Source organism: Salvelinus namaycush, chromosome 26 (assembly GCF_016432855.1).
Source record: "Salvelinus namaycush isolate Seneca chromosome 26, SaNama_1.0, whole genome shotgun sequence".
NCBI classification, from domain to species: Eukaryota; Metazoa; Chordata; class Actinopteri; order Salmoniformes; family Salmonidae; genus Salvelinus; species Salvelinus namaycush.
In genome coordinates this window covers 6569074-6595493 of record NC_052332.1, presented here as the reverse complement: position 1 = coordinate 6595493, position 26420 = coordinate 6569074, and the positions used below count along the sequence as shown (strand labels likewise).

At 43.3% G+C, this 26420-nt stretch overlaps 1 protein-coding gene across 1 annotated transcript; it reads left to right on the top strand.

Annotated features, from left to right (window-relative positions):
• Positions 1-26171, top strand: LOC120021752 (1-acyl-sn-glycerol-3-phosphate acyltransferase alpha-like). Its single transcript, XM_038965598.1, has 6 exons — positions 1-382; positions 10098-10231; positions 23188-23363; positions 23702-23797; positions 24645-24717; positions 24891-26171. Exons 1-6 carry the CDS (start codon positions 207-209, stop codon positions 25055-25057), a joined length of 822 nt encoding a protein of 273 aa, XP_038821526.1. The 5' UTR covers positions 1-206; the 3' UTR covers positions 25058-26171.
• Positions 26172-26420: the final 249 nt, after the last annotated feature.

Below are 26420 nucleotides of genomic sequence, written 5' to 3'. Positions count from 1 at the left end.
TGAGGCTGCCTGCATCATCGTCGACTGAAAAGTGTAGTCATATTTGTCGTTCACGGTCGCGTTATTTTAACCCAGAGAACGAGTTGTGCACCACCGGTGTTGGCCTTGGAAGTTCAAATGTCAGCCGGTGCCACAGTGCCGCTTACGCTTGCTCACTAGCTACAGTAACGTCAGCTTTTGCTGCCAATATCCTCGCAGGAATCAGTATGGATGCGCTCTGGGTATTCCTAATGCTGCTGGTCCCACTTCTGCTATGGACTAGCAGCACCTTTGTTTTTTATTTCAAAAAGTGTTTCTACGTGGCTTATATGATGGTTTTGGGTGCGATTGCGATTCCGCTTAGTATTCTGAAAAGCGGAGGCAGGGACGTTGAAAACATGAGGTAAGTTCCAGGTTGCACAACAGCGCGAGCGATGCTTTGCTAGCGAACGTTTCGTTTACTCATTTGAATGGAAGATGGCTAGCTTGCCAAATCTTGAAATGTTACAAACATAACATCAATATGTGGCTTTACCCTAATTTATCATAAGCCATTTTGCTGATATTTTTCACCGGTTGGTTGCAACATTTTTATAACGAAATGCGAGGTAGTTATCCAGCGGTTGGAAAGAAAGCACATTTAGCTAGCTAGCTTCAAATGCATTGCCAGATGTTTGGGACTTTCTGAACCAGGCGGCTAATACTAGTTAGCTTGCTAACGTTAGCTTCACCTCGCATCCGGACATGGCCTCTGGGCCCGACATTTGTCGCTGTCAACCGGTTTGGAACAACATATCCAACAGGCGTGTGTTTTTTTTTTTTTTTGCACAGATGTAAACCAACAATAGATGCAGAAAATGCCACTTTAATCTATGCATTTTTATTGTTGCATAGATTGTGTCAATGTTTCAAGTCTAAACAGGACCAAGAAAAGAGGATGTTTCATCAGTTTTAATGTCAACTGAATAACTTTCAGTTTAGTCATGACCCATACTAGCCATAATAATCGAACTTTCATTAGTTTCTTCTCGCTATTCGGAACATTGCCTAGTCTAATAAGACTTTTGTATTTGATACCAATTATTGGTATACAATCAAAGAAACCACTGCACTTTTGTGGACATTTTCCTGACAAGCCAGTATGTTTGAATGTAATTTTATTAAACTTACTCTACCAGTTGTCATTCAGCTGCTCGAAATTTGAGACCAAATATCCACAGAAATGTTTACCAAACTTATTTTTTTAAATCACCTGGCACATGCATAAAACCATGTAAACACCTTTTTTAGTGTTTATGTACTTCAGTCTTGTGCGCAAACACTTATTGATTGCCACACACACAGACCCATGTCAGTTTAATACTTTTTTCCAGTGGATATTTTGTACCAAAAGCTGACATTTGGCAGAGTAAGTCAAAATATAATTTTATTCAACATTCATGACAGACAAGGGACGTTTAGGTTTTTCCTATGTAAATGTACATGGTGTTGCCTACACAATTGAAGACATCGACATGTTTCGGGATTTGTAGGAATGTTTCTATGCCAGAATGTGGACAGCGGAGCCCGGCGCGGTATATGGCTTGGAAAATGTACCTCAAACCAGGAATGGAATATGTCGCTGTATTCATTATTCCTGAGCGATGAATCGAGAAGATTGGAATACTACTCATTTTTTTTTTTTTTTTTATTAAACTGCTGTTTGTCAGCATGCTAGGCTAGCTGATGCTATAGCATCCCATTGGATTCCATGAGAATGTGATACCTAGCGTTTGGGTGGTTAACTACTGGAACTCTAGTCGATTCCAAGGGTTTTCTTTAGCTAGTCTAGTAGTATACTGTTAAAACGGCAGTTTTGAATTTAAAAAAAAAAAATGAAATCTTCTCGATGTATCATATGGGATAAGTAAGAGTAAAGCGCTATTTCCCATCCCTGGATTGAGGTACGTTTTCTGACCCATATCTCACACTGGCTCCGCGGTGTCCTGATCATGGCAGCCTGTCATTCTGACCTTACAGGGAAGATGTAGCCTACTTCCAGTGACCGTAAGGTTGGATTCTTTAGGATAGCCCCACATATTAGACATGTCTATGAAATTGCCATTCAGGCAATTTATGTGGAAGGCTAATGTAATTTATGTGGAGGGCTAATGTAATTTATGTGGAAGGCTAATGATTTTAGTCTAAATTAAACCAATACCACTTCCATGTTGGAATCGATAATTAAATCACTTTACAGTGTTTAGGATGGTTGTCAAGTTCCAACTGGCTATTTAATTGAGGAAAATCCCACCTGGCATTCACTACACAAGAAACGTACATTGTACACCTCTCTTCTTACCGGGTCAACTTCTGCCTAATACTCATTTTGGTGGAGTTAAACTACACCTGTGTCAATGTGTAACTCAGTCCACTCGTCAGCAGGCCAGAGGGATTGGGTATTGTACTGTGGACAGAGACACGGCCTATTGGACACAAGTGACTATATTATCGGATAATTACACAGAGAGGAGTGGGGGTCAGATAGAACTGAATATCCCTCCTGGTTGGGGTCATGTTACCGACTGGTTATGTCTTCAGAAAGGTCCCCTAGAAATCAATGGATGGTCTCCCCCAGCCTGCGCTGCCTGTTGTCCTTGTTTGTTTAGTGCCTTGCCCTGTGTTATCAGACTGACCTGGCTCAGACTCGGTGCTCTTGGAATAACTGCACTGTTTCACAGCCAGGCATGCAGATCAGTGGTGTCATGTTGCGCCAGGCAGCGTTCTCTCTCTTACCCGAAAGGGTGTCCGGCACGGGACCCTATTCACTGTCGTTAACGTGTGTGTTGTGTGAGAGACAGACAGACGGAGAGTGAGTGTGCAAGATGAAGAGAAAGCGATAGGGACACAGTGACACAGAGGGGAGAAGGCCATATTAGAAAGAGTTCACCGATGTAACTTTTTTTTTTTTGACACCAGGAAATCCTCTCCGGGATTTTATTTTGGGTAATCTGTATGAGGTCAATTTTACGCCATATGTATTGAATTCAAAATAAAATAAATTGTGAATATGAAAATTAAAGTTGAGAATGTAAACATTTTTGAGGACAGGTGAAATAATAGATGTTGAAATCAAAAAAAACTATTGAAAGCAAAATGTATAAAATTGTAAACAAAAATAAGACATCAAAAGCAAAACCCCGAAATCATTTTAAAGTGAGAGCGAAACTCTATGACAAATGATTAAAATATATATATATATACACTGCTCAAAAAAATAAAGGGAACACTTAAACAACACAATGTAACTCCAAGTCAATCACACTTCTGTGAAATCAAACTGTCCTCTTAGGAAGCAACACTGATTGACAATAAATTTCACATGCTGTTGTGCAAATGGAATAGACAACAGGTGGAAATTATAGGCAGTTAGCAAGACACCCCCAATAAAGGAGTGGTTCTGCAGGTGGTTACCACAGACCACTTCTCAGTTTCTATGCTTCCTGGCTGATGTTTTGGTCACTTTTGAATGCTGGCGGTGCTTTCATTCTAGTGGTAGCATGAGACGGAGTCTACAACCCACACAAGTGGCTCAGGTAGTGCAGCTCATCCAGGATGGCACATCAATGCGAGCTGTGGCAAGAAGGTTTGCTGTGTCTGTCAGCGTAGTGTCCAGAGCATGGAGGCGCTACCAGGAGACAGGCCAGTACATCAGGAGACGTGGAGGAGGCCGTAGGAGGGCAACAACCCAGCAGCAGGACCGCTACCTGCGCCTTTGTGCAAGAAGGAGCAGGAGGAGCACTGCCAGAGCCCCAGGTTCACACTGAGCACATGTGACAGACGTGGCAGTCTGGAGACGCCGTGGAGAACGTTCTGCTGCCTGCAACATCCTCCAGCATGACCGGTTTGGCGGTGGGTCAGTCATGGTGTGGGGTGGCATTTCTTTGGGGGGCCGCACAGCCCTCCATGGGCTCGCCAGAGGTAGTCTGACTGCCATTAGGTACCGAGATGAGAGCCTCAGACCCCTTGTGAGACCATATGCTGGTGCGGTTGGCCCTGGGTTCCTCCTAATGCAAGACAATGCTAGACCTAATGTGGCTGGAGTGTGTCAGCAGTTCCTGCAAGAGGAAGGCATTGATGCTATGGACTGGCCCGCCCGTTCCCCAGACCTGAATCCAATTGAGCACATCTGGGACATCATGTCTCGCTCCATCCACCAACGCCACGTTGCACCACAGACTGTCCAGGAGTTGGCGGATGCTTTAGTCCAGGTCTGGGAGGAGATCCCTCAGGAGACCATCCGCCACCTCATCAGGAGCATGCCCAGGCGTTGTAGGGAGGTCATACAGGCACGTGGAGGCCACACACACTACTGAGCCTCATTTTGACTTGTTTTAAGGACATTACATCAAAGTTGGATCAGCCTGTAGTGTGGTTTTCCACTTGAATTTTGAGTGTGACTCCAAATCCAGACCTCCATGGGTTGATAAATTTGATTTCCATTGATAATTTTTTTGTGTGATTTTTGTTGTCAGCACATTCAACTATGTAAAGAAAAAAGTATTTAATAAGAATAGTTCATTCATTCAGATCTAGGATGTGTTATTTTAGTGTTCCCTTTATTTTTTTGAGCAGTGTATTTGAAAACGAATGCAAAAATCTTTTTCAGTTCAACTTTCTCAGCAACCAATCCTATTGATTACGTTTTGCCTACGATCTTTCCTGCATGTACTACCTTTTGGTTACGCTACTCGTATCTTTGCTTTCGATGTCTGTTTCTTTGCTTTCACTGCCAGTCTTTTTGAGGGCGAGTTTTGGCATTATTTGTCTGTGAAGGGCGGGGTTTAGAGGGAGACGTAGACAATGAGTCTATTGGTTTGCTAGTTTTGGATTGACGTCCTCAAATGTTTACATTCTCAACTTATTCATGATTCTATTTTGAATTCAATACATATGGTGTGAAATAGACCCCATAAATCTGTTTTCAAGTATTCCCACGCATAATTAGAGAGACGTGATCATATATAAATGTCAGCAAGGTTTGAAATAGTTTTAGTCAAATATTATATCTGTTTGGTTATCTTGCAGTCAATTTGCAGTCTACCAATTATTTGTAATTATGTTCCGGCCCCCCACCACCCGCTCAAGAAAAAAAAATCGACCCACGGCTGAATCTAGTTGATAATCCCTGCCATATGGTGTGCTGCGGAGTGTTGCGATTTCAGATGGTCACCCATATTGATCAGGATTTACCCTGCCACACCCACCAAACAGGTTTAAACGTAACTCAAAGGCTGTTGAAGAACATTGTGCACCGTTTTGTGGAAAACTGTCATTCAGTACGAACCGTCACGCAACGTAGCAAACATTGAAGCGAACTAAAGTGTCACTTCAGCCTCAGCCGGAGCAGGGATGGAATTGTCAGATTTTCCCCCTGTCTGACGTTCCAAACAAATGGAATCGTAATGCTGCTGTCAACAGTCGCCAAGATTCCATCATGAATTTTTCACACTGAGTTTTGGGATGAAAACAAACAGGAGATTTAAACTCTAACTAACCGGTCTCCTAGCCTCTAACTAACCGGTCTCCTAGCCTCTAACTAACCGGTCTCCTAGCCTCTAACTAACCGGTCTCCTAGCCTCTAACTAACCGGTCTCCTAGCCTCTAACTAACCGGTCTCCTAGCCTCTAACTAACCGGTCTCCTAGCCTCTAACTAACCGGTCTCCTAGCTGCTCAAGGGCAGTGGCTTATGATGCGAAGTGCCAACAGATTTACAGACCTGTCGGTGTGTTAGTGAACCATGACGTGCTGCTGTGTAGTGTGTTCTTGTCAACCCTTCTCACTGGGTTATGTTAACTCTCTCTCTCTCTCCTCCTGAATAGACTCAAATCTCCCTCCCCTGTCAGCCTGCTCCTGTTTCCATGCCTGCTACAGCCTTGTCCAAACAAACCCCTGATTGTTCAGTTAGATTGGAACTTTTACACCTTTGTCTGTTGTAACTCAAACAATGCTAAAAGACAACCGGTTCGATCCGAGTGAGGGAAGTGGCAGAAAAGCACATATTTGTTCAACTGGAGCCACGGAGAGAGGGGGAGAGGCACAGAGCGATCAGCTGAAGGTTATTAGGGAGCGGAGCCCGTGCGGTGCATGCGAGTAAGACATGGAAAGCTCAAAGCACCAGCGCAGGCACGGCGGGAGAGACCGCAACCACTGTTATTTCTTGCTAGACTTACTTCTTGATAGGTACTATGTAACCGGATGGGATGATAAATAACTATCTTGACTGCATCAAACTGAGAGAAGCTAGCTAATTGAGGCTAGCAATAACGTTACTGCGCTTCTCACCGTCCTACAGTTGGTCTACACAACTCCATTCAGGTTATAATGTAAATAGCAGCCTACCTTCTGGCTCTTCATTCTCATTTCATTTTTAATTCCACCTTCCATTGACAAGCAGAGCAGCAGTGCAATTGTCTTTTTCTCTCCATGGCAAGCACAAGGATCAGAGCGCATGCCTTTTTATTGAAACTTTTTCCAAATCCTCAATATAGTCGCACCATACAGCCCTTACGTTTTGATTTCTACGAAGTTTATAGGCCTATCACAACTAAATAAATAATGGATTTTATTGTGACGTGTAGGAAAATGGAAGCATGGAAGCCCAGAGATGCTAAACATGTTTCTTAATTAACAGTCAATTGCCATGATACTGGCAGTGATTTGCATTATAATTACTGGCAGACCAAATTTCATGACACCACGGCCCTATACACGCCCGCACCATTCCAACAGAAAGCTTAACTGCTAGGTATAACATTGGCTGGTCCAGTCATATTGACAAGAGTTGTTGTGAGGATGGGGAAGGGTATATCTGTTATAAAAACTGTTGTAGTTCAGGCTCTGGTCTTGTTTCATCTTGATTTACTATCTGGTAATATGGTAAGCTGCAGCAAAGAAAGAGCTCAAGCAGCATGGCTTGCCCTGAACTGCACAGACAGAACTAACATCAACATGCATGCCAGGCTTTCCTGGTTGAGGGTTGAAGAGAGATTAACTGCTTCTCTTGTATTTTTCTTTTTGAATATTACTGTGATACATTCAATTGCATGATCAAATAACATTTAGCTCAGACACCCATACATGCCACCAGGGGTCTTTTCAGTCCCCAAGTTCAAAACAAATTCACGGCAACGCAGCTTTATACAGAACCATGATCGCATGGAACTCCCATCTCCAATTACTCAACCAAACAGCGAAAGTACATTTAAAAAATAAAATAAAACTATTTCAACAACTCATGGAACGCTGGGACTGAGGGGACACGTGCACACTAACACTATTTTTTGTTGTATTGTTTGTATAATTTTTTTGTTGCATTTTAATGTGACTGTCCTTGTCTACCAGTGTTTTGTTACTTGTCGTGTTTTGTGGACCCCATGAAGAGCTGCTGCTTCTGTAAAGGCTAATGGAATACAAATAAACACAGAAAAGCTGCGTTTTGACACTTCATTACCCTTTTTTTACCATTAATTATAGGTCCTATTTAATAAGAATCTGAAAACACTGGACACTTTACAGCTATTTTCCTGCAATTCTACACGTTTTGCCATGGCGTATGCCACGTTCTTATTCTATCAGAATGACTCGAACGTTAAAACAAAATCAATGAGGGCCCCATGTCATGACGTTTTTGGAAATGTCGATTCTGTCTAGTTTTTATTCGGGTGGTTCTCCAAAGATGAGCTTATTTAAACATGTATATGACTCCAGTATATTTTCTACATACTTTGTCTGGTTTTAGTCATTTAAGTTTACACATGTTTTATCTTCCATAGATAAATAAAAATGACATTTTTGGGATTGGCGGCCACGATTTTATTGCTTTCCTGACAGGGCACAGAGAGAGCCTAACCCAAAGAGAGCCATTTCCTTCCCCTTATTGTGGTTGGGTAAGAACAGCAGACAATGTTCGACATCTTGCCTAAACATTTTTTGAATGTCATGCCAACAGCAGAAAACATTCTAGTCATCTTATTGAATGTAATGGTACATGTGATGCCAGCAGCAGACAATGTTCTAGCTACGTTATTGTAGGGATAAGCATGAGTAATAGCTTTGTCACCCGTTTTGAACCAGAGATGAAAAAAAAAAATATATATATAATAGAATTCTGTACAACTATTTTGGTGGAATGCGCTTTGGCTTGTTCTGGGAAGAAAAGAAATTGCCTTGACATTAATTTGCTTTGACTCTAGTGTTCCATATGTGCATTTGCGGGCCACAAAAAAAAGAAGGCAAGCATCACATAGTTCTTCTCCCTAAATTCCATTTCCTCTCTATGTCTCACTCACTCGCGTTGTGACCGCTCCCTCTACACACACACATGCAGAGTTTGCACACAAGCTCCCATTAGGCCTACAGAAATGTGTGCCTAAACCTTTTAGAAGAAAAAAAAAAGAGTAAGATAAGTGTTTCCAATGACATGATCACTTATCTGAGAAGGTAACAAAAAAAATCAGGAACATTTTGCTTATCTGATGGTCGCCTCAACACAAGTTACTTATAAATAACTGTCAACTTAATAAATAAAACATCTGATTGGTTTAGTATAAAAATGGGTATAAATATAACCAGATAAATTGGTTGAAACATTAAACAGAAAAGCTTTTTATTTTTTTTATCCAAAGATGGAAGTGGGCTTAATGAGTACATGCGACTGTGTTCCAACAACTAGCTGTAACTTTTTGAATAATTGCGTCCTGTCTATTTTCCACTAGGCTACTTTGCGAACCGCTAGTTCCATTTAGAATTGGTTAGCCTAGGCTATAACTCCCCCTAAACATTGACAGGTTCCACACTGAAAATATGCAAAAACAGTAGTTTGATAAAGACGGAGTGTTTTTTAATCAGAATCATTCGGTTTAGGCCTATAACTCATCCAACAGATGCTGTGGCTGTAAATAATCACTGTGCAGTGTTCAATGTGGAATTGTTAAACCACTTAGAAAATTCCACAGAACAGACAGAATAAACTACATCTGTTGGCCTATATCGAAAATAAGACATTTTTGTTTTGTAGCCCTGAAAAAATTGTATTTCAAAGTGCCAAATTAAGCCCTGTTTCAAAAACTGTTCCAGACGCGCATCACTTCGCACCGGCATTTTTTTTTCATTTGGAAAATATTTTGTTCGATTTTATTCTGTTCTACAACATAGAAAATAACTATAAAATGGGTGTCTTGATTGTGAAAAGGCCTCAGGAAACAAGAGTTATGTCTGCTAAATTAACAATACAAGGCTATGCCGTTGCACATTCATAGGCTTCTACAAGCAGGCGCCTCTGCTGCGATAACTGCCTTTTTGAAGATGGTTACACAATATAATTGTTACGTTTCAATAAATGAATCTTAAATGGCAATTGTTTTTTGTTGTTGACTGAATATAGTTTTATTAGGCCAGTTTATTAGGTACACCACCCTGTTCACAAATGGTGTTGGCGCCTACAGACAGTGAGTCAGTGTGACCGTGGCTTGCTATATAAAGCAGGTAGACAGGCCTCGAGGCATTCAGTTACTGTTCATTGAACATTAGAATGGGCAAAATGATCAATTTAAACAACTTTGATCGTGATATGATCGCCAGTGCCAGAAAAACATTCCCCACACCATTACACCACCAGCATGTACTGTTGACACCAGGCAGATGTGCCCCCCCCCCCAAGTATGCAAGTACTTGAACAGTCAAAACATTTCAAATGTATGTTAGGTTACTTATTGAGTTCAAAGAAAAGAGATCTGCTCTTGCTCGTGTCACTTGTTTTATTAAAGCTAACGTGTCGGCCTCTTTAACCTTAAACCTTAGATGACGGTTGCTTATTGAGCATATTTTGTTGAGTCCAACATACAAGATTACTCTGTATGTAGCAGTATTTTCTCACCGCCTTAGTTAATTGAGACTGTAGCAGTGTTTGGGAGCATTCATTCTGCTTTGTTGCTGATCGCTGACAGAGCAGATTTGATGCTCTGAAACACTGTCATGGATGCATTGGTGTTTTTGTTTATAGTCAGATCGTTTTAACACGCATGGTTTTTCAGATCAAGATTGAATTGAGCATTGCTGTGTTCTTTCCTGTCTCCAGGGTGGTCCGTGCTCTGGTTCGTCATGTTAAGTACTTCCTGGGTCTGAGGTTCGACGTGAGTGGCTTGGAACACCTGCAGACAGAGGGACCCTACGTCATCATCTCCAACCACCAGAGCTCCCTGGACGTTCTGGGTATGGGACACACACACACACACACGGTCGGTCGGTCGGTCGGTTGGACACAAACAGACAGCAAGGACGGACACGCGCGCAGACACACACCACATACATGCACACGGACGGACCTGCCGACAGACACACAGAGATGGATGTGCCTGCACACACAGACGCACTGATACGCCGATACACACGTTTACATTTCACTTTTTAGTCATTTAGCAGACGTCATTTAGCAGACGCGACTTACAGTTAGTGCATTCATCTTAAGATGGCTAGGTGGGACAACCACATTTCACAGGCATATAAGTGTAAGTGCTGGTTGTCTCCCTTCTCACTAACTTCACTTTACCCTCCGTAGCTCACGTCCTAAGGGAATCCTCTAGTAATGGTTTGAGTGCAGTCACAGGGCACTCTATTCTGAGAGAACAGTATAATGGGGCTACACTCATGGTTTCAGTGGGTACAGACTGACAACTGTCAGTTGGTATAGCATCACACAAGATGTGATCGCTGACATGGCTGTCTAAGGAAGTTAGTTCAAATCCAACTGAGACTGTAGCCTAACTCTAGGACAGACTGGTGCATGTATTCAATCAACAGCACTATTTTAAGACTGTATTATTTCGTAGATAAGGTTACAATTGTATTTGACTGTAGCGAAAAGCCAGGATCAATATGAAATGCATTATGCTTTTAAATTTTATAGATATATATTTTTTATATCGCCTTTATTTAACCAGGTAGGCCAGTTGAGAACAATTTCTCATATACAACTGCGACCTGGCCAAGATAAAGCAAAGCAGTGCGACACAAACAACACAGTTACACATGGGATAAACAAACGTACAGTCAATAACACTATCAAAAAATCTATATACAGTGTGTGCAAATGTAGTAAGATTAGGGAGGGAAGGCAATAGATAGGCCATAGTGGCGAAATAAATTTAGCAATTAAACACTGGAGTGATAGATGTGCAGAAGATGACTGTGCAAGTAGAGATACTGTGGTGCAAAGGAGCGAAAACAACAAAAAACTAGGGATGAGGTAGTTGGGTGGGCTATTTACAGATGGGCTGTGTACAGGTGCAATAATTGGTAAGCTGCTCTAACAGCTGATGCTTAAAGTTAAAGAGGGAGATATGTCTCCAGCTTCAGAAATGTATTAACATTTTTGAAATTGTATTTTAATTTATTTTTTACAATTCGTTCCAGTCATTGGCAGCAGATCACTCGAAGGAAAGGCGGACAAAGGACGTGTTTGCTTTGAGGATGACCAGTGAAATATACCTGCTGGAGCGCGTGCTACGGGAGGGTGCTGCTATGGTGACCAGTGAGCTGAGATAAGGCGGGGCTTTACCTAGCAGAGACTTATAGATGACATGGAGCCAGTGGGTTTGGTGATGGATATGTAGTGAGGGCCAGCGAACGAGAGCATACAGGTCGCAGTGGTGGGTAGTGTATGGGGCTTTGGTGACAAAACGGATATCACTGTGATTGACTACATCCAATCTACTGAGTAGAGTGTTGGAGGCTATTTTGTAAATGACATCGCAGAATTCGGGGATCGATAGCATAGTCAGTTTTACGAAGGTATGTTTGGCAGAATGAATGAAGGATGCTTTGTTGCGAAATAGGAAGCCGATTCTAGATTTAATTTTGGATTGGAGATGCTTAATGTGAGTCGAAGGAGAGTTTACAGTCTAACCAGACACCTAGGTATTTGTAGTTGTAGTTGTCTACTATCCAGAGTAGTGATGCTAGATGCTAGGGCGGGTGCGGGCAGCGATTGGTTGAAGAGCATGCATTTAGTTTTACTTGCATTTAAGAGCAGTTGGAGGCCACGGAAGGAGTGTTGTATGGCATTGAAGCTCGTCTGGAGGTTTGTTAACAGTGTCCAAAGAAGGGCCAGATGTATACAGAATGGTGTCGTCTGCGTAGAGGTGGATCAGAGAATCACCAGCAGCAAGAGTGACATCATCGATGTATACGGAGAAAAGAGTCGGCCAAAGATTTGAACCTTGTGGCACCCCCATAGAGACTGCCAGAGGTCCGGACAACAGGCCCTCCGATTTGACACACTGCACTCTATCTGAGAAGTAGTTGGTGAACCAGGCGAGGCAATCATTTGAGAAACAAAGGCTGTTGAGTCTGCCGATAAGAATGCAGTGATTGACAGAGTCGAAAGCCTTGGCTAGGTCGATGAAGACTGCTGCACAGTATTGTCTTTTATCGATGGTGGTTATATCATTTAGGACCTTGAGCGTGGCTGAGGTGCACCCATGACCCGCTCGGAAACCAGATTGCATAGCGGAGAAGGTACGGCGGGATTCGAAATGGTCGGTGATCTGTTTTTGTTAATTTGGCTTTTGAAGACTTTAGAAAGGCAGGGTAGGATAGATATAGGTCTGTAGCAGTTTGGGTCTAGATTGTCTCCCCCTTTGAAGAGGGGGATGACCGCGGCAGCTTTCCAATCTTTAGGGATCTCAGACGATACGAAGGAGAGGACTTTGCACCAGAGGATTGTGCAGCACTAGCCCAAAAATAGTGCCAGGAGGTGGCTGACTGGCTGTATTGAGTGCAGATTTTGTTGTCCCCTAATGGGAGATTTTGTTTATGTTGTAAAGTCCTTTTGAATTAAACTTCTTTGGAGATCAAGTGTCTGTTGTTCAGAGTTGGAAAGACGGTCTCCCTGCATGTCAGTGAGCAGAGGAAGAAAGAAATTCTTAACATGTCTACTATTGGATTCCCATAGAGTCTAGCCTCTACTTCATCACCATCCCTGATCCGGGAGCATCCTCATCAGTAAAAAGCTGACTAGCATAGCCTAGCATAGCGCCACAAGTAAATACTAGCATATAAATATCATGAAATCACAAGTCCAATACAGCAAATGAAAGATACACATCTTGTGAATCCAGCCATCATTTCCGATTTTTTTAAATGTTTTACAGCGAAAACACTATGTATTTCTATTAGCTAACCACAATAGCAAAAGACTCAACCGCATATTTTCACAATTTTTTTACCACATAGGTAGCTATCACAAAACCGACCAAATAGAGATATAATTAGTCACTAACCAAGAAACAACTTCATCAGATGACAGTTTTATAACATGTTATACAATAAATCTATGTTTTGTTCGAAAATGTGCATATTTGAGGTATAAATCATAGTTTTACATTGCAGCTACAATCACAAATAGCACCGAAGCAGCAAGAATAATTACAGAGAGCAACGTGAAATACATAAATACTCATCATAAAACATTTATGAAAAATACATGGTGTACAGCAAATGAAAGATACACTAGTTCTTAATGCAATCGCCGTGTTAGATTTTTAAAAATAACTTTACCATAACAAACAGCTTACGTTATAGCGAGACAGCGCCCGCAAAAAGGAAGGAAAATAGGACTAAACATTTTCCACAGAAATACGAAATAACATCATAAATGGTTCTTTCTTTTGCTGAGCTTCCATCAGAATCTTGTACAAGGAGTCCTTTGTCCAGAATAAATTGTTGTTTGGTTTTAGAATGTCCTCTTCTCCTGTCGAATTAGCAACCTTAGCTAGCCAAGTGGCGCGAATATGTCCATCTTCACCTAACGCAGAGAACAGAAAACTCCAAAACTCCCGATAAACGTTGAATAATCTGATAAAACTATATTGAAAAAAACATACTTTACAATGATATTATCACATGTATCAAATAAAATCAAAGCCGGAGATATTAGCCGTCTATACCGAACGCTTTTCAGAAGCCAATGCTGATGTCCTTCCCGCGCCTTGGTAGACAAAGGAAATTGTGGTCATGTCATTCCAAGAGCTCTTGTTCGACCTCAGATCAAGCTAGACACTCCATTCCACCTCCCACTGCCTGTTGACATCTAGTGGAAGGCGTATGAAGTGCATGTATATCCATAGATTTCAAGCAATTGAATAGGAAGGCCCTGGAACAGAGCCTCGATTTCAGATTTTTCACCCCCAACCAGGAAGTTTGCTGCAAAATGAGCACAAATATAATTCAAACGGTTTTAGAAACTTGAGAGTGTTTTCTATCCAATAGTAATAATAATATGCATATTGTACGATCTAGAATAGAGTACGAGGCAGTTTAATTTGGGCACGATTTTTTACAAAGTGAAAACAGCGCCCCCATATTGACAAGAAGCTAGGTTATGCTACTCGTGTGTGTGTGCCTCGTCTGTCAGCATACCCCCTAAATCTCTTTCGTGAGCCTGCTAATTTGGCCTCTGTGTTTTTTCCTTTGCTGGCTGGTGGAGTTGGTGTGTGTCTGGGTGGTGTCTGAGTGACATGAGCAGGCTGCAAGCCAGGAGACTGACAGCGGGAGGGTAGCGAGAGGGATGGATAGCGTGGAAGGGAGAAGGAGATTATGTGATATAGTCCATAATCATCACCTTTGTCTTGATCACGTTGAGGGAGAGGTTGTTGTCCTGGCACCACACAGGCAGGTCTCTGACCTCCCTATAGGCTGTCTCATTGTTGTCGGTGATCAGGCCTACCACTGTTGTCATTGGTAAACTTAATGATGGTATTGGAGTCGTGCCTGGCCGTGCAGTCATGAGTGAACAGGAAGTACAGGAGGGGACTGAGCACGCACCCCTGGGGGGCCCCCGTGTTGAAGATCAGCGTGGAGGATGTGTTGTTACCTACCATTACCACCTGGGGGCGGCCCGTCAGGATGTCCAGGATCCAGTTGCAGAGGGAGGTGTTTAGTCCCAGGGTCCTTAGCTTAGTGATGAGCTTTGAGGGCACTATGGTGTTGAATGCTGAGCTGTAGTCAATGAATAACATTCTCACATAGGTGTTCCTTTTGTCCAGGTGTGAAAGGGCAGTATTGAGTGCAATAGAGATTGCATCGTCTGTGGATCTGTTGGTGCGGTATGCAAATTGGAGTGGGTCTAGTGTTTCTGGGATAATGGTGTTGTTGTGAGCCATGACCAGCCTTTCATAGCATTTCATGGCTATAGATGTGAGTGCTACGGGTTGGTAGTCATTTAGGCAGGTTACCTTGGTGTTCTTTGGTACAGGGACTATGGTGGTCTGCCTGAAACATGTTGGTATTACAGACTCAGACAGGGAGAGGTTGAAAATGTCAGTGAAGACACTTGCCAGTTGGTCAACGCATGCTCAGCGTACACGTCCTGGTAATTCGTCTGGCCCAGCGGCTTTGTGAATGTTGACCTGTTTTAAAGGTCTTACTCACATCGGCTGCGGAAAGCGTGATCACACTGTCGTCCGGAAAAGCAGATGCTCTCATGCATGTTTCAGTGTTACTTGCCTCGAAGCGAGCATATCAGTTGTTTAGCTCGTCTGGTAGGCTCGTGTCACTGGGCAGCTCTCGGCTGTGCTTCCCTTTGTAGTCTGTAGAAGTTTGCAAGCCCTGCCACATCCGACGAGCGTCTGAGCCGGTGTCGTACAATTCGATCTTAGTCCTGTATTGACGCTTTGTCTGTTTGATGGTTCGTCAGAGGGCATAGTGGGATTTCTTATAAGCTTCCGGGCTAGAGTCCCGCTCCTTGAAAGCAGCAGCTCTACCCTTTAGCTCAGTGCAAATGTTGCCTGTAATCCATGGCTTCTGATTGGGGTATGTACGTACGGTCACTGTGGGGACGATGTCCTCGATGCACTTATTGATGAAGCCAGTGACTGAAGTGGTGTACTCCTCAATGCCATCGGAAGAATCCCGGAACATATTCCAGTCTGTGCTAGCAAAACAGTCCTGTCGTTTAGCATCTGCTTCATCTGACCACTTTTGTTTTTATTATAGACAGTCACTGGTGCTTCCTGCTTTAATTTTTGCTTGTAAACAGGAATCAGGAGGATATTGTTATTGTCAGATTTGCCAAATGGAGGGCGAGGGAGAGCTTTGTACTCTCTGTGTGTGGAGTAAAGATGGTCTAGAATTTTCTTCCACCTCTGGTTACACATTTTAACATGCTGATAGAAATGAGATAAAACGGATTTAAGTTTCCCTGCATTGAAGTCCCCAGACACTAGGAGTGCCGCCTCTGGATGAGCGTTTTCCTATTTGCTTATGGCGGAATACAGCTCATTGAGTGCGGTTTTAGTGCCAGCCTCGGTCTGTAATGGTATGTAGACAGCTATGAAAAAGATAGTAGATAGTGTGGTCTACGGCTTATCATGAGATACTCTACCTCAGGTGAGCAAACTCCTGAGACTTCCTTAGATATCGTGCACCTGCTGTTTACAAGTATGCATAGGCCCCTGCCCCGTGTCTTACCAGAGGCTGCTGTTCTGTCCTGCCGATAGAGTGTATAACCCGCCAGCTGTATGTTCTGAATGTCGTCGTTCAGCCACGACTCGGTGAAACATGAGATATTACAGTTTTTAATGTCCTGTTGGTAGGTCATACGTGCTTTCAGTTCGTCCCATTTATTTTCCAGCGATTGAACGGTAGCTAGCAGAACGGAAGGCAAGAGCAGATTAGCCACTCGTCACCTGATCCTCACAAGGCATCCTGATCTCTTTCCGCCAAACCTACAATTCCTTTTCAAGCCAATCACAGGGATCTGGGCCTGGTCGGGTGTCCGTAGTATATCCCTCGCGTTCGACTCATTGAAGAAGAATTCCTTGTACAATTTGAGGTGAGTTATCGCAGTTCTGACGTCCAGAAGCTCTTTTCGGTCATAAGAGACGGTAGCAGCATCATTATGTACAAAACAAGTTACGAACAATGCGAAAAAACAAACAAAATAGCATGGTTGGTTGAGTCGATAAGACGGCAGCCCTACCCTCCAGCGCCATCACTACCCTACGCTCCGGCACATCATCATGTGTGCTATTTAGAGGGTGAATGGGCAAGACAAAATATTTAATTGCCTTTAACGGGGGTATGGTAGTAGGTTCCAGGCGCACCGGTTTGAGTGTGTCAAGAACTGCAACGCTGCCGAGTATTTCACGTTCAATGGTTTTACTGTGTATCAAGAATGGTCCACCACCCAAAAGATATCCAGCCACCTTGACACAACTGTGGAAAGCATTGGAGTCGACATGGGCCAGGATCCCTGTGGAACGCTTTTAACACCTTGTAGAGTCTTCAAGGTCTCAGAGCAAGTGACGTCACCGATTGAAACGCTATTAGCGCGCACCACCGCTAACTAGCTAGCCATTTCACATCGGTTACACCCTGATGAATTGAGGCTGTTCTGAGTGCAAAAGAGGGCTGCAACTCAATATTAGGAAGGTGTTCCTAATGTTTTGTACACTCAGTTTATATACACACACACCCTGAATCACTCTCACACACAGAGGTCCAGCTCACGAGCTCCATCAGCAGCATATGTATCTAGATGCGTATCAAATCGTCTTGAAAGGGAAAGCACATCCCTACCAACCTCCCATCATAGATATGAACTACTGCTCCACCTGCTGATCCCAATCCTGTAGTGAACAGCCCCGGCCTTCTGCCCTAGCTTCTCTCTCTGCCCCCTTCCCTCAAAGAGCACTTTGTTGGCTGCGAAATGGGAAGCACAGGTCACGCCATCTCGTTTACACACACACACACACACACACACACACACACACAGAGGAAACCAAGTGTTACACCGTGTCCTTCACACCGCCCACCTTGTCCCACATCAAACCAGCTATTCTCACCTGGCTGGGCTGACAGGACACCAAAACAACCAGCCAACAATATAGATTAGACCCGCTAAAAAGATCAATACAGGGCTCCAGACTAACATTTTTTAGTTTCCTTGGTGGCACCAGCCCATGATTTAGTTTTTTCTGTGGCGTCGCGCAATATTTTTTTTGTCTTATAAAGTCATTCACAGTGCTTTATTAAAGTGTAATAGACTAAAAAGATGACTGCTATGGTGTGTGGTCATCCATACCCCCTCCCAAAATGGCTGCTGTGCCATTTATGTCCCCCTTGCATTACTTGACATAGATCCAGAAAAACTAGGTATGGAAGAAATAACTCAATCTTTTCATGTGATTCTAAATATTTTGATGTGCAACCTAATCCAGTGATTGTTATGCATTTTGGGTAGACAGTTGTGATTTTTTTATTTTATTGTTAAAATAGGGCTGCAGAATGGAATGAATTTGCCCGCATCTTTTTATGTGCTCTAATATCATGGGCTAATTCACCACCCTGAGTAAGCGGAAACTCTAAACACATTAGCTAGAGCGCTAACTCCAAATATAGTAACCACTTGGGTAGCCATGTATTAATCTAACAGTAAATGTTAAAGCCTATGTACTCTCAATGGCCAATGTGCATTTTGCATGCTCCATATCGCAACGCTAAATCTAATTTCTTGTTTGTAAAATAGTTGCTATTGAGAGTTGAGAAATACAAAGTATACCTACAGAAAGCTGAGAACATCTCCCAAACTCAGACAACAGGATAGCTGTGTGTTTCCCGTCAATTTGATTTCTTTATTTTTGAAATTATAATTTTTTCCTCTGAAGGAGTGCGAGAGTGGCTTTCTTGACACAGCAGCAGTCCCCAGCGAAATGGATACAGGGGCAGGCAGACACTTTCATTACAGGAATCATGGTAATGATTGGTTTCAGCCTCTTAATCATGGTTTTGAGTGAGGTGACCATGTAGACTGTGCAGCTTGCACCGACGTGACCTATTTTTTTTTAAATACGGCCAAGTCAAAATGTCTCAATGTGACTAAATGGAGTCCTGCAATACACTACTGATTTACTTAGCTACAGTTGAAGTCAGAAGTTTACATACACTTAGGTTGGAGTCATTAAAACTCATTTTTAACCACTCCACAAATTTCTTGTTAACAAACTATTGTTTTGACAAGTCGGTTAGGACATCTACTTCGTGCATGACACAAGTAATTTTTCCAACAATTGTTTACAGACAGATTATTTCACTTATAATTCACTAAGTTGACTGTGCTTTTAAACAGCTTGGAAAATTCCAGAAAATGATGTCATGGCTTTAGAAGCTTCTGATAGGTTAATTGACATCATTTGAGTCAATTGGAGGTGTACCTGTGGATGCATGTCAAGGCCTACCTTCAAACTCAGTGCCTCTTTGCTTGACATCATGGGAAAATCAGAAGAAATCAGCCAAGACCTCAGAAAGAAAATTGTAGACCTCCACAAGTCTGGTTCATCCTTGGGCGCAATTTCCAAATGCCTGAAGGTACCTTGTTCATCTGTACAAACAATAGTACGCAAGTATAACCACTATGGGATCACGCAGCCGTCATACAGCTCAGGAAGGAGATGCGATCTGGTACTTTGGTGCAAAAAGTGTAAATCAATCCCAGAACAACTGCAAAGGACCTTGTGAAGATTCTGGAGGAAACGGGTACAAAAGTATCTATATCCACAGTAAAACAAGTCCTATATCGACATAACCTGCAAGGCCGCTCAGCAAGGAAGAAGCCACTGCTATAATGACCATTGTTATGTTTGGAGGAAAAAGGGGGATGCTTGCAAGCTGAAGAACACCATTCCAACTGTGAAGCACAGGGGTGGCAGCATCATGTTGTGGGGGTGCATTGCTGCAGGAGGGACTGGTGCGCTTCACAAAATAGATGGCATCATGAGGCAGGAAAATTATGTGGATATATTGAAGCAACATCTCCAGACATCAGTCAGGAAATTAAAGCTTGGTTGCAAATGGGTCTTCCAAATGGACAATGACCCCAAGCATACTTCCAAAGTTGTGGCAAAATGGCTTAAGGAAAACAAAGTCAAGGTATTGGAGTGGACATCACAAAGCCCTGACCTCAATCCCATAGAACATTTGTGGGCAGAACTGAAAAAGAGTGTGCGAGCAAGGAGGCCTACAAACCTGACTCCGTTACACCAGCTCTGTCAGGAGGAATGAGCCAAAATTCACCCAACTTATTGTGGAAAGCTACCCAAAACATTTGACCCAAGTTAAAAATGTAAAGGTAGTGCTACCAAATACTAATTGAGTGTATGTAAACTTCTGACAAACTGGGACTGTGATGAAAGAAATAAAAGCTGAAATAAATCTTTCTACTATTATTCTGATATTTCACGTTCTTAAAATAAAGTGGTGATCCTAACTGACCTAAGACAGGGTATTTTTACTAAGATTAAATGTCAGGAATTGTGAAAAACTGAGTTTAAATGTATTTGGCTAAGGTGTATGTAAACTTCTGACTTCAACTGTACATACAACTCACTACAAGGCACGGCTACCTGACCCAGGACCAAATACCATTACGGATTGCTTCAGCCACCACACAAATAAATGACGTATTTCACTAGCTTTCCCTTCACAAGGCCAGTGTGAGATAAGATGGTAACAGACCAAAGCTCATCCCAGATACAGTAATGATGCAATTGTCTTGAGTAGAACAACAGATTAGGGGGCCTCATTTATAAATGTTGCGTACTTAGAAAATATACCCCAAAATATGCGTGGGCCAGTTTACCCGCAAAAGAGTCTTTACCTCCATGCAAAATTTAGACCATGCGTAAGCACATTTATAATACACAGTAGAACTGAACAGGTGTAAAGACGATTGCTCTTTAACAGTGAAGTATGTGACTGTAACAGTATGGCTTCCGTCCCTCTCCTCGCCCCTACCTGGGCTTGAACCAGCGACCCTCTGCACACATCGATAACAGCCACCCTCGAAGCATCGTTACCCATCGCTCCACAAAAGCCGGGGGAACAACTACTTCAAGGTCTCAGAGCGAGAGACGTCACCGATTGAAACGCTATTAGCGCGCACCCCGCTAACTAGCTAGTCATTTCACATCGGTTACACTACCACTAAGTACGCCTACTGTAATATTTTTGGTGTTGAGTAGCCTACAGTATATCAGAATTCGGGGCAGTCCAGCATTTAGGTTGGGGGCAAAAGTTGATGCAAAACATTGTTGAATTAAAATGTTCAGCTGACAGGTCCACAACCATTTGCCTTTGTTTTCTCTTTTAGAAACGGTCAGTCCTTTGCCAAACCCAGCATAATTTTTACTTTCTGCCAGCAAAACATTTTTGATACAATCTGCCATTTTCTTTTAGAAATGACCGTGGCCTAATTCCAATAGTTCCAAATTGGAAATAAAGGGCGTTATCACCTTTTTTAAAAGGTGTATGGAGGGTGTTTTTCAGGCCGAGTTATAATACGGTTACGCGCGCACAGTTTTAGGAGGGCATGATTTATAACGGGGAAACATATGATGTGCTCCAAGCGTTGTCTCACGTCAGAGGGCGGAACACTCATCCCTCAACCAATCTCTTGTAGGATGAGCAACTCATCTCTAAAAATAAAGATTTTGCTCATCCGCCTTCCTAATTCTGAAAATCACTCGGCTCTCTGACGCACTGGCTACTACGGCAAACCATGCTCCGGCTAGCAACCCAGTGCCAGCTTGTTTGAATGGCCATACTGTAGCTAGTTTGCCAGCCTGTTGATGAAGTTCTACGACACAAGTTATGGGACTGTTCTCAGAAATCAGCATATATCTGACTCTGACAGCTGGCACTGTGCCTCGTTACTTTGTAACATCACAGTGCAATTAGCTGCGCTGTAGAACTCTGCGCACTAATCACAGCAAAACAGATATCGTTAACTCATTTGTGCATTAGCGAAAACTTCACTACACTAGCTAGAGGGAGTGTTCAGCGTTGAGTGAGTGAACTGGCATTGTTAGCATGCCTGCCTTTTCATATGGATTGTTTTGATACTGGTTCAGCCAGCAAGCAGACACTACATTTTTGTGCAAATTTCCAATTTCATAAGTACTGATTCTACCACCACAACACCTTAGCTAGAAGTAGAATTAGGTGATGAAAGCTTGCTCATGAAAAAAAAACTTGAATATTAACTACAGGTTATTTTGATAAAGTAAGTTGGACAATGTCATCACCGTGGTAACATTTTCAAATGTTAGGACAGCATATTGTGGCCAAACTTCTCTTTAGCTAGCCCATGTGTGTTTGCGAGTTAACGCGACGACGGCCATCTGCACTGATATCTGACACGACAAATGTGCGTCAGGTTGAGAAATCTCAAATGTTTTTTTCCCAGAGTGCGTACAGATATTTAGTGTGAAATTTACACAATGTTTACAAATGAGGCCCCAGGAGAGACACGCTGTGCACCATTCAGGGTCATAAAAATGTCCTAAAGTCTCATTCCAAATCATTCAGTGGTGTCAATGGAATCGTTGTGCAAAAATTCCGTTAGATTCAACCCCACATGACTGAGTTCATACAGAACATAAAATATCCTCTAAAGGATCTAATGGGCTAGATATCCTCTCAGACCCTTTTCTCCCCCCCCCGGTCTAATGGAGATCCTACCAGATCCTGTAACGGATCCTAACAGATCTTCTCCAATCCCCAGGTCTAATGGAGATCCTACCAGATCCTGTAACGGATCCTAACAGATCTTCTCCAATCCCCAGGTCTAATGGAGATCCTACCAGATCCTGTAACGGATCCTAACAGATCTTCTCCAATCCCCAGGTCTAATGGAGATCCTACCAGATCCTGTAACGGATCCTAACAGATCTTCTCCAATCCCCAGGTCTAATGGAGATCCTACCAGATCCTGTAACGGATCCTAACAGATCTTCTCCAATCCCCAGGTCTAATGGAGATCCTACCAGATCCTGTAACGGATCCTAACAGATCTTCTCCAATCCCCAGGTCTAATGGAGATCCTACCAGATCCTGTAACGGATCCTAACAGATCTTCTCCAATCCCCGGGTCTAATGGAGATCCTACCAGATCCTGTAACGGATCCTAACAGATCTTCTCCAATCCCCAGGTCTAATGGAGATCCTACCAGATCCTGTAACGGATCCTAACAGATCTTCTCCAATCCCCAGGTCTAATGGAGATCCTACCAGATCCTGTAACGGATCCTAACAGATCTTCTCCAATCCCCAGGTCTAATGGAGATCCTACCAGATCCTGTAACGGATCCTAACAGATCTTCTCCAATCCCCAGGTCTAATGGAGGTTCTCCCAGATCGTTGCACCATGATTGCCAAGAAGGAGCTGGTGTACGCGGGCACGGTGGGCATCGTGTCCTGGCTGGGCGGCATCGTCTTCATCAACCGCAAGAAGACCAGCGATGCCAAGAGTGTCATGGCCGACGCTGCGAAGACCATGCTGGACGACCAGGTAATTCTACGGGACTAATCTATGGGACCGCGTGATTATACATGTAGCCCTCTGCTGTACTCTGGGCCATGCCAAAGTCATGATTAACTCCCACCTGATTGGCAATTATGCCAGAGAGTGAGATGGCGCATAACACTGAGCGACTGATTTATAACATTCCCAAGCCAATATATCCTGAAACTTAACCCATTCAAGTTTGAATAGTTGATATTTTGTGTTTTTCTAATCTAATTTCTAGCTGAGTATCTAGGTCAATCTCCACCACCGATATTGACATACTGTGTCCATGCTTCCTCATGGGCCTCACCTTTGACCCCTGACCTTTGCCCCCCCGGTAGATCCGGCTGTGGGTGTTCCCTGAGGGCACACGGAACCAGAGGGACGACCTGCTGCCCTTCAAGAAGGGAGCCTTCCACCTGGCAGTGCAGGCACAGGTGAGCCACATGGCTGTTTATGTCCATGCCTCCTATTTCAGTGGTCACTATTTGGAGGGAGTTGGTGTGTGTGTGGTGATCTGGATTTAGATTATGGTGTTTACCGAGTAGGGGGGGCTCTGGTAGTTTGGGGTTGTGGTCGTGGGTATTATACCTATTTAGGACACAAGGGGGAGCTAACAACCTAACGTGGTTAACTGAATGAACATGATCTGATTTTCAAAGGATATTTTCACTAACTTTTGTCAGAGAAAAAGAAAGGGGGATGGAGAGAGTCCTAGAGGGAGAGAGACGTAATGAAAAGGGTTTGAGGTAACCGAGAGAGGGTGATAGGATGAGTGTTGGTGTGAGAAAGGCACAGGTAGGTTTTCTGAGGTGAGAAGAGTGGGGGATACACAAAGGATTAGTCTTTGAAAGCTTGGCCCTGAAGAAGCAGCACTAATCTCTCAGTTCAAAGGCTGCTGTCTGCTGTCTGCACTGAAAGTCGGATGTCTCTCTCTACACTGTGGTTCAAGCTGTCGTCTCTCAGCACCAGTCAGTGAGGGAGGGAAGGACGGGGGGGGGGGGGGGGGGGTGGATGTGTGTACAGACAGACTGTGTGTAGCTGGGTCAGCCATGCATGTGATTGTCTGTATCTGATTGTTCATGTTTGTCTTTGTCTTGCCCGAGGGAAGGAAAAATCATTGAAAAGATTAAACTTATCTTGGGAAAAAGAATGGTATTTAGGTACCCAGGGCTTGAATCGAATGTGGAACGAACTGTCATGGTAACTCTCTCCCTCCCTCCCTCCCAATTCGCTTTGCTCACTCTCTTCCTCTCGACCCCCCTCACTCTCTCTCTGTTCTAGGCTCCTATCATCCCCATTGTGTTCTCCTCCTACAGTAACTTCTACCTACGTAAAGAAAAGCTGTTCAACTCAGGTACAGATCACGTTTTAATTCATAGTGAAATTGCTCGTACACAGCTACTCTTGAAATGAACTGCTCATGACATGTATAGAAAGATGTATTTTGGTTTCATGCAAACACGTTGATGATGAATGAGGGATGTGCTGATAATGATGGTTGGACTGATGATGCTATGCTCAAACCAGGGACCATCACGTTGAAGATCCTTCCGAAGATCGAGACGAAGGGCATGACGTCAGACGACGTGGCCGGCCTCTCCGACAAGTCCTATGACCTCATGCGCTCAGTCTTCCTGAGCATCTCTGGCTTCGCCCCCATAACCCAGAGCAACGGGCCCCCCTCGCACCACTGAACATTTCCCATGTCCGAGACACCAAAACCTATCCCCCCCTTTTTTATATTTTTTTCTCCCCCCTCCGCATCGTCCCAGCTCTCTACCTACGTACCTACAGATTAGGTCAAATATATTGGCACCCTTATGGCGCAGAATGTTCCATTTCTTCTTTTCAAAACTGTTTGAATGGCACCTGCAGCTTACCACAGGTGTGAGATAAATTACCCAGTAAACGAGATATTGCCTCTAACCAAATTATATTGCCCCCAATCAAGAGTCCAGGACAGTTTTCTTTGAAATGTGCAGTTGTAAACAAAGTTTTCAATTTCAACTTGTTTTTGAAGAAATAGAGAATTGTGCAAGGGTGCCAATATATTTGACCACATCTGTACCAGGATCCAACGCACCCACCAGGCCTCTGTCATGAACTCATCTGTTGTTTTGGCCTGGTACAGTTTGGTTCTGGTTGGCTCCTGCTCCGACCCAGCCCCCATACAGTGCAGTCCTGACTCTTCACTACAGAAGACCTGTTGGCTCTGCAGGTTATGAGTAGAGTGACGGACGGCAAGCAAAACGGAACATTATTAATGTGCGTTCATCATGCATGCTTTGGGATACCTTTTTTCTACCTCCACCTTTTTAAAAGAGGCTTTATTGTTATTGTCTTATTTTTTTATTTTGTCAGTCAGTGGTTGTACTTTCGCTTTTTTTCCTTCCTTCCTGCTCAACTTTTTAGTTTTTTCATATGTTGACGGTGGATATTTATATTTTCCTCTGGTGCTGCCTTAACTTTTTTTCTTAATGCGCTATAAAAGACACGCACAGCACACAACCACCCTGCTTTAACCACTCCCACCGCTAACACACACAACACACCACGGTACCCCCTCCCCCAACACCCCACCCAACCCCAGTATATCCTCTCCTGTTCTGTTGTGCATACCAGCCTCTTGCCTCTTTTGAAGGAGTAGGGAACCAGGGTCTGGACCATGGGTCTTGAGGGGAGATGGAGGGCGACAGAGCGAAAGGAGAGGTTAGTAGTTGACCAGGGACTTGTTCTTTATCTGTGTCTCAGTGCAATCAACTCTATCGTTACATACAGTGCATTCAGAGAGTATTCAGACCCCTTGACTTTTTCCACATTTTGTTACGTTACAGCCTTATTCAAAAATTGATTAAATCGTTTTTTCCACTTCAATCTACACACAATGCCACGTAAGGACAGAGCAAAAAGAGGTTTTTAGAAATGTTTGCAAATTTATATAAAAATATTTTTAAAAGCGCTGCAGAAATGTTTTGGTACCCTTGCCTAGATCTGTGCGTCGACACAGTCGTGTCTCACAGCTCTACGGACAATTGCTTCGACCTCATGGAATGATTA